The sequence below is a fragment of the Lineus longissimus genome, chromosome 12 (genome assembly GCF_910592395.1).
Source record: "Lineus longissimus chromosome 12, tnLinLong1.2, whole genome shotgun sequence".
NCBI lineage: Eukaryota > Metazoa > Nemertea > Pilidiophora > Heteronemertea > Lineidae > Lineus > Lineus longissimus.
Genome location: NC_088319.1, coordinates 4,076,078 through 4,083,679, shown reverse-complemented (window position 1 = coordinate 4,083,679; position 7,602 = coordinate 4,076,078). Strand labels below are relative to the sequence as shown.

At 42.2% G+C, this 7,602-nt stretch overlaps 1 protein-coding gene across 1 annotated transcript; it reads left to right on the top strand.

The window, feature by feature from the left end:
• Positions 1 to 6,785: 6,785 nt before the first annotated feature.
• On the top strand, positions 6,786 to 7,130 carry LOC135497203 (3'-5' ssDNA/RNA exonuclease TatD-like). Its single transcript, XM_064786948.1, has one exon. The coding sequence runs from the start codon at positions 6,786 to 6,788 to the stop codon at positions 7,128 to 7,130; it is 345 nt and encodes a 114-aa protein (XP_064643018.1).
• Positions 7,131 to 7,602: the final 472 nt, after the last annotated feature.

Here is a 7,602-nt window from a genome sequence, read left to right as displayed (position 1 = left end):
TGTGCTAGACAACTTCGCAGTGACCGAGGCGCGTCCTATGAGTCTAAGTTATTTCGGGCAGTCTGTGAAATGCTTGAAATAGAGAAAACTAGGACAAGTCCGATGCGACCTCAATCTAATTCACAATGCGAACGAATGAATCAGACCATAGAGGCTATTTTAGCAAAGACGATTAGGCGCCAAGAAGACTGGCAAGAGTGCCTTCCCTTTGCTATGATGGCTTATCGGGCAACCAGACATGACACGACTGGTCAAACGCCGAACAAAATGATGTTGGGAAGGGAGGTTGAGTTACCTCTAGACTTAGTGACAGGTTTTCCTATCGAAGACAATGCTGATCAAGTAAAGCCTATTGATTACGTAGAAACCCTGAGAGAAAATATTCATGTAGCTCATGAAATGGCGAGAAATGAAACTAAGAAAAATTCTGAGCGTCAGAAGCGATATTATGATAGACAAAGATTCGGATCCGCGTATTCTGTTGGTGATGTAGTCTGGGTATATAATCCTGCACGAAAGAAAGGGGTGTGTCCCAAACTTCAGTGTCACTGGAAAGGTCCGTTTCTCGTAGTAGGAAAGATTGACGACGTTGTGTACAGACTTCAGAAATCACCTCAAGCTAGTCCTATAGTCTGTCATTATGACCGTTTGAAGCCCTATAAGGGATGTGATTTCAAAGCTTGGCGCCCGAAGATAAATGAAATGGTGGAGGTTACTCCAGGAGAAGAGTCTCCAGGAGGAGACATCATTATAGGGAGGGGGGAGGTATCCAAGGATACTACTCCGGAAATCATTGAGGAAAATCAAGGGGTAGATACGGACGCTGGCGCGGTAGACGCCCGTGAAAATATTGAAGTAGGTCATGAATCTAGTTCAGAGTTGGGTAAAGATACTGGAGAGAAATCTTCGATTGTCCATGAACAGGACACCGGTGTTGGCCGACGAAGCGGAAGGAACAAGAGTGTTCCTCAAAGATTTGGGGAATGGGTAGCTTCTGTCATGAGACCGGATGTTAAAATTGGACGGGTTTGCAATGTTTAAAATGTGTTCAAAGTTAATTGCAATTCCATTAACTGATGTGTGTATATATTTATTTATTTTAAGGATAAAGATGACGAAGTTCAAGTGTTTCGGATGTCAAAGAAAATTTGCGACAAGAGCGCAGCTGATGCAGCATAAAGACGAGGAACATCCTGAGTGGGGAAAACTATCTTGCCAGTATTGCCAGCAGAAGTTTCCGAAGACTCACCGTGTGGAGCTGAGGCTCCACGAGCAGCGACACCGAAGAGCTCAGACTCTGGCAAGAGATATGTTGGCAGAACCTACAGAGGAGCTCGCAAAATTCGAAGAGGAGTTTCGGTCGGGAATACCCAGAAACTTACCGTTGTGGTAAGCGAGGAATTCGAAGATCCAGGCGATATGATTTTGGAATCGTCCATGGCCAGTAATGTAGGTGAGGGGGATGAGTCCCGACCTGTGGAGAAGGAGTATTCCTCGTGCGCACTAAAGACTACCCCTGCCGAGGCGTTAGGGAAAGCAAGCTGCCTCAGCGATAGCCATGAAGATGGCGATGGAGAGAAACTGCCTTTAGTACCGACTAGAGGGGACAAGCCGTCCAAGGAGTTTGAGAGACCTTACGTTCTACATCGAAACAGGACATGGAGTTACCCAGATGGAACGATTTGCAACGAACAGTGTACGTACGTTTTCAGAGACAATATTCATATGAGGGATGCTCGGACCCAAACGACTACGGAGGAATAGTGGAATTTCGAATATTGTTGAATTTGTATAGATTGTAATTATTTTAAGGTTTACCGAGAATACTTGAGGATATTTAACTGTAAGTTATATCTGATGACAGTCTAATTGTATATATATTTCATTGTTGAAGGGTTTTGAATTTTTTATATCTAGATAGTTGTAAAAAGGGTTTTCTCTAGGAGGAAATTTAATTGGTAAGTATATGTATAGACCTAGACCTAGGCTGGTGCGTTTTTATAGTGATTGTTACTGTTACTGTTGTAAATTATATATGCTAGTGAATTTCTTTTAAAGGTATTGGTCTACCTAGGTAAAAATTTGTGCTGTACCTGTATATACTGTATTTAGAATTTTCCAGTGTAAGTGACTCGTATTTTACGGTGTATGTTACAATGGGATAATCTGAGTTGATTGCCTCTGCAGTCACTGCGTCATGGTTACCATGGTTACGATATTCGGGGATGTGTAGGTGTCTTCGTGGAAACAGAAACATGTGGTTATGTCACGTGACATCTTGGGTGTTTTGAATGTATACTGTCCGGGACGTACAGTCTTAGTGGGGGGTAGTTGTAGCGAAATTCCTCTGTTGATATTTACGTTGTGCACGTGCTTCACGCGCATGGCTCATTTGAATATTTACGTGACCTGTGACCTCATCTTTTGGATCTTTGCCATGGTCATAGATTTGCGAAACTTCCGAACAGTGTCAATATTTGCATTTTTACGTACAGAAAACGTAAGTATTTTAATAGAAACTTATAGGTTTGTGTCTTTTCACCGGTAAGAATATGTGTGTGTATGATTTTTGTCCCTTTGTACAAATTTCATTGTGTTTTTACGGGTTTAACATTTGACAGTTCGCACCGCTGTTTATGGAAATGAGGTAGAGTGTTCATTCTGTCTTTTGACTGAAATTCGGGTCAAAATTGTAGGGGTTTGAGTACTTCTTAGTTATTTTCACCCTTGGGGTTAAATTCTTATCATATTCAGATATTGTTTCTGGTCTGGTTTAATTTAATGAATACGGTTTCCCAATTTATATGAGGTTTGTTTCTGGTTCACGATCTTCAATGTTGACATTTCGTCGATGTAAATTCAGCGCATTGATCCTCGCGCTGTGTGAGAAGTTTAAAATAGTTCTTGGTGTAATCTGAATATATTTCATTAGGTTGACGAAGTGTTTAGATACTTATTGTAATGTCAGTTTGTGACCTGGGGTGAGAATTTCGAGGGTTTTTGATAGATGATACAAGTATTTTGGGCGTGAAAGAGTAGGCTCTCTTTCTGTGTTACATTCAGTGTGTAAGTGTACATTTTTACGTGACGTCGCCAAGGTAGTGCGGTTTTAGCGTCGGCGGGGTATTTAAACTGGTTGATGACGTCGCGCGGGGAGTCTGGAACAGAGGTCCGACTCTGTACGTTTCAGTGAGAGCGCGTTGTGCGGTGTTTGGGTTTATTTAAATCGGGAACAGAGTTTGAGGGGGTTTTGAGAAGATTCTTTGGATTTACCGAGTCGTTTTAGCAGAAATCGAATAGAATTGCCTTTGGTATTTGTACCATTTTGTAAATGAATTTGTATATAATGAATGATGAATCTTGTCTAAATAATTGAGACGAAATATGAAATATTAATTACCAAGATATTTTAGTCCCTTGTCCTTATTCACGTGGTTTAGTTTAGTGTTTTGTGTTCTTTTAACGAACCCCAACTCTCTCGCCTCTATATAGAAACTGGTGAGATTTTATTAATTCCCTTAATACGGGTGGTGGCAGCAAAAACTCTAAAAGGCCATCCAGTGACAGTCGCGACGCCCTCTACGGAATTAGCGAGAGTTACAATATCTTCTTTCCACCGGTACCGCAAGGCCTGGGAATCTTTTGGTGCCAAAACCCGGGAACGAACCAGGGACTTTTAGATGATATCTTTGAGGATTTGATATCTTTTTAAAACCAAAACATTTCACGGGTTCCGCCAGGTGCCTACGAAAGCGTCTGGGTCCGCCCTATAAATACGGTCGATTTTCTTTATTGTTATTCATTCTTGTTCCGGCTAGTCGCTCTGGAGGTTCCATATTCGTTTACCAAATATACCAAATAAAGTTGAGACTTATGAAACATGAAAGTTGTCGTCAACAGCGTAAACGAATTCAACCGAATCCAACCGCGAAGATGAAACATGAATGCAGCCTGACGAGAATCATGAACCATGAATCTACAATTTGATCTTGCGAACGGCAAGAAAACCAGTCGCGTGTCGTGAACCTTACCCTGAACCTGAACCATGAGCGATAAACAACAAAGAAGTCGGTACGGGCGGGTCTATAAACCGTCATTGAAAGCGAGAGAGGCGGCCAGTGCTCTAGCCTATGACGAAACCGAAACACAGAACGCAATCTATGATGGTATAAACGAAACCTCGTGGGTAACAGTTGATGAAACTGAAAGCCAACTGTCAGAATCAAAGCGCGAGGTCGTGCACGCAGAAATGATGCTCGAGCACGAGCTTCAAATGCAGGCCCTTGAAACCTCTGAACGCCACGAGAAGGAAAAACTTCGTCAAATCGCCCAGGAAAGAAAGCTAAAAACCCTCGAAACAGAACTCGAACTAAAGAAACTGGACGTGTCAGATAGTAGTACGGTAAAATCAGCTAGTTCGAGTCGCACCAACGAATGGTTAGAAGATCAGAACGATCGGCGTCATGTGAAATTCGGAGCTGCCCGTGAATGTGATTTTTTTGAACCTGTGTATGAAGAAAAACCCGTGTTCGCTGGCCCCTTCCCTAATTTAGGACTTCCAAAACAAAAATTCAATGTTATCAACGGTGAGCCCACTGATTGGCCTGAGTGGTATCTTGGTTTTAAGAACCTCATTGGGGACAACAAATTGTTGTCTAATTCACAAAAACTAGGTTATTTGAAGTCCTTTTTGGGGGATGAGCCAAGGAGTCCTACATCGTAGTCCTACATGTAAAATTGTACTGACTATATAATTATATATATGTGATCCGTCACAGCAAAACCAGGCGCATGTCGCTCTGAGCTTGGCAGGTTGAGACGGACTGTTTGTTCATTTCTCTATTGTCTGCCTTTTGTGAAATATGAGCACATCAATTTCTCCCATTATCTTCTGGTGTCATTTAGGCTCATCTTCTGTGCGACATGCGCCTGGTTTTGGTGTGACGAGTCACATATTCTTTAATTTGCAGTTTACCAAATATAATAAAGTTGAGACTTATGACACATGAAAGTTGTCGTCAACAACTCAGTACGAGATAATATGGTTTGTTTGGATGAAGGCTATTATTTATTCAGAACCATACGAAATTCACCACTGTACCTCGAAAACAAGAAGAAAGAAGTTTTTGCAATGATACGACAACTCGGAATACCAACTCTATTCATGTCTCTATCAGCTGCTGATACTAGATGGTCACCACTACTGAAGACACTCGGCAAATTGATTGACAAGGTAGAATATACTGATGAGCAAATAGAACAGTTCAACTGGCAAACAAGAAGTCGACTACTTACTGCTGACCCTGTCACCTGTGCAAGATATTTCGATCATAGATTTCAGCAGTTCATGAAAATTGCTTTAAAAGGTCCACATTACCCACTCGGTGGTGAAATTAGGGACAGCTTTTATAGAGTAGAGTTTCAAAATCGCGGTTCTCCTCATGTGCATATGGCTCTATGGATAGAAGGTGCTCCAACCTATGCAACAGCCTCTGAAGAGGAAGTTGTAAGCTACATTGATTCTGTAATTAGTGTATCAGCGAATGTCAGTGAATCAGACAAGCCATTCCTTGCATTACAATATCACAAACATTCAAAGACATGCAGAAAAGGTAAACACCCAGTGTGCAGGTTTGGATATCCGATGCCACCGATGCGAAGGACCAGAATTTTGGAACCACTTGATCGAGATATCGATGGAGAACTTTTGAAAAAGTACAAGGCGAATTTCACAAAAATCAATGAAACATTGAATGAAATGGGTGATCGAAAAGATGTTCTTCTCACGTTTGACGAATTTCTTGAAGGGTTAGAAATGTCTGAAGATGAGTACATGAAAAGCATCCAGTCATCCTTGAAGTGTCCAAAGGTATTTCTAAAAAGAGACCCTTCAGAAATCCGTATCAATCCATACATGAAACACTTACTTGGTGCCTGGCAAGCTAACCATGACATTCAATTCATTCTCGATGGATATGCTGTAGCAGTCTACATCATTGCCTACACCTGTAAATCCCAAAAAGGAATGAGTGCTCTTCAAGACACCGCATCTAAAGAAGCAAAGGCAGATAAGATGGAACTCAGAGAAGCTGTTCGCCACATGGGAAACAAATTTCTCAATTCTGTTGAAACGGGAGCACAAGAAGCAGCATATCTTGTGTGTTACAAATGCCAATGACACGCTGTTCACGAGATGTGGTCTTCATAAATACCAATATACCCGAAGAATGCCCCTTTGTATCAAAAGACCGGGAAAAATTAGAGAAATTATCACCAAACTCAACCGATGTGCAAACACTAGGGAACATTGGCCTCTCTGCTAAAAGACCATTTTGTCTTAGACAGTATTGCCTAGCAATGTGGCTTGCTTCACAATTACATATCCAAAAACTCAAGAAGATGATGATCTCTTTCAAGACAACTTAGACGATTACCCCTCTGATGATTCCAGCGACCTTGACGACCAAACAACTCCCAAACATGCACGCAATAGAGATGAGGACCATGACTTTATAGTGTTGAAAAATCCTACATCACAAAGAGTGGTATCAAAATAACGAAAAGAAATAAACCAAAGGTCATTAGATATGTGAAATTCAGTAAAAACAACAATTCTGAAGCATATTTTTAAGGGAGAGAATATTACTTACACCCATGGATGACAACCTCCGTTGCCAACGACAGTTGGCTTACTTAGAGTCGATATTGCCACTGATAGAAGAACACAATAAAGCATTGGTGCTTCATTGTAGAGGCGAAGGGGATGAGTACGCCTCCCTTCAAGTATGGACTTGCTCCTCAAGATGGGCTTGGCAGCGAGGAAGATCTACCTCCACTGCTTCACGGGGTCCCAGGTCATATTTGAACGTTGGCATGAGTGTGGCCCCAATGTGTATTTTGGAGTGTCATCTTTAATATGCAGAAACCAGGAGCTCCAAAAAGTGGCCACAGAAATTCCTGCAGACCGCCTCGTCCTTGAGTCGGACGCTCCATACCTGCCTTCCTATGGAACCACCCCTTGGGCATCTTTGGAGTTGGTGCTGGCAAAGTTAACGGTGTTACTCAAGAAACCGGAGCCCCTCATTCTGCAGCAGTCCATTCTGAACACCCGCCGGCTTTACCGGATCTAACTTTTCATGGTCTTCCTACTTTGTCAATATGGGTGGCATTACAAAACCAAAGAATTGGCCATCGCGGGCTTGCGATTTTCTCTTTAGTTTAGTTAGTGGGAAAGGAACGAACAAAAAAACACAACAGGGAGGAATGTAACAATCCGCAGCAAGCAGCTGCTGCCATCTACATTGTCAATGACGCAACTACCAAAGACTTCGGCCGGCCTCGGGAGAACACGACGACCACGAAACCCATACAGACCCGCTTCGAAACACTCCGTACAAGTTACGCTATTCAGTGCCTTTGGCCAGATTCCCGGACCTCAGACGCCAGCAACTGGTAAATTATACACCTGGGAAACGCTAGAGGTTAGTAATACCCGTAATTGTTACACAAGTACAAGTATTGAAGCCAAGCGGAGACAATATGAAAATAACATTGACGAGTTACAAGAGGCTTTTGCCCAAGCTGAAGAAGGTGATATCATGG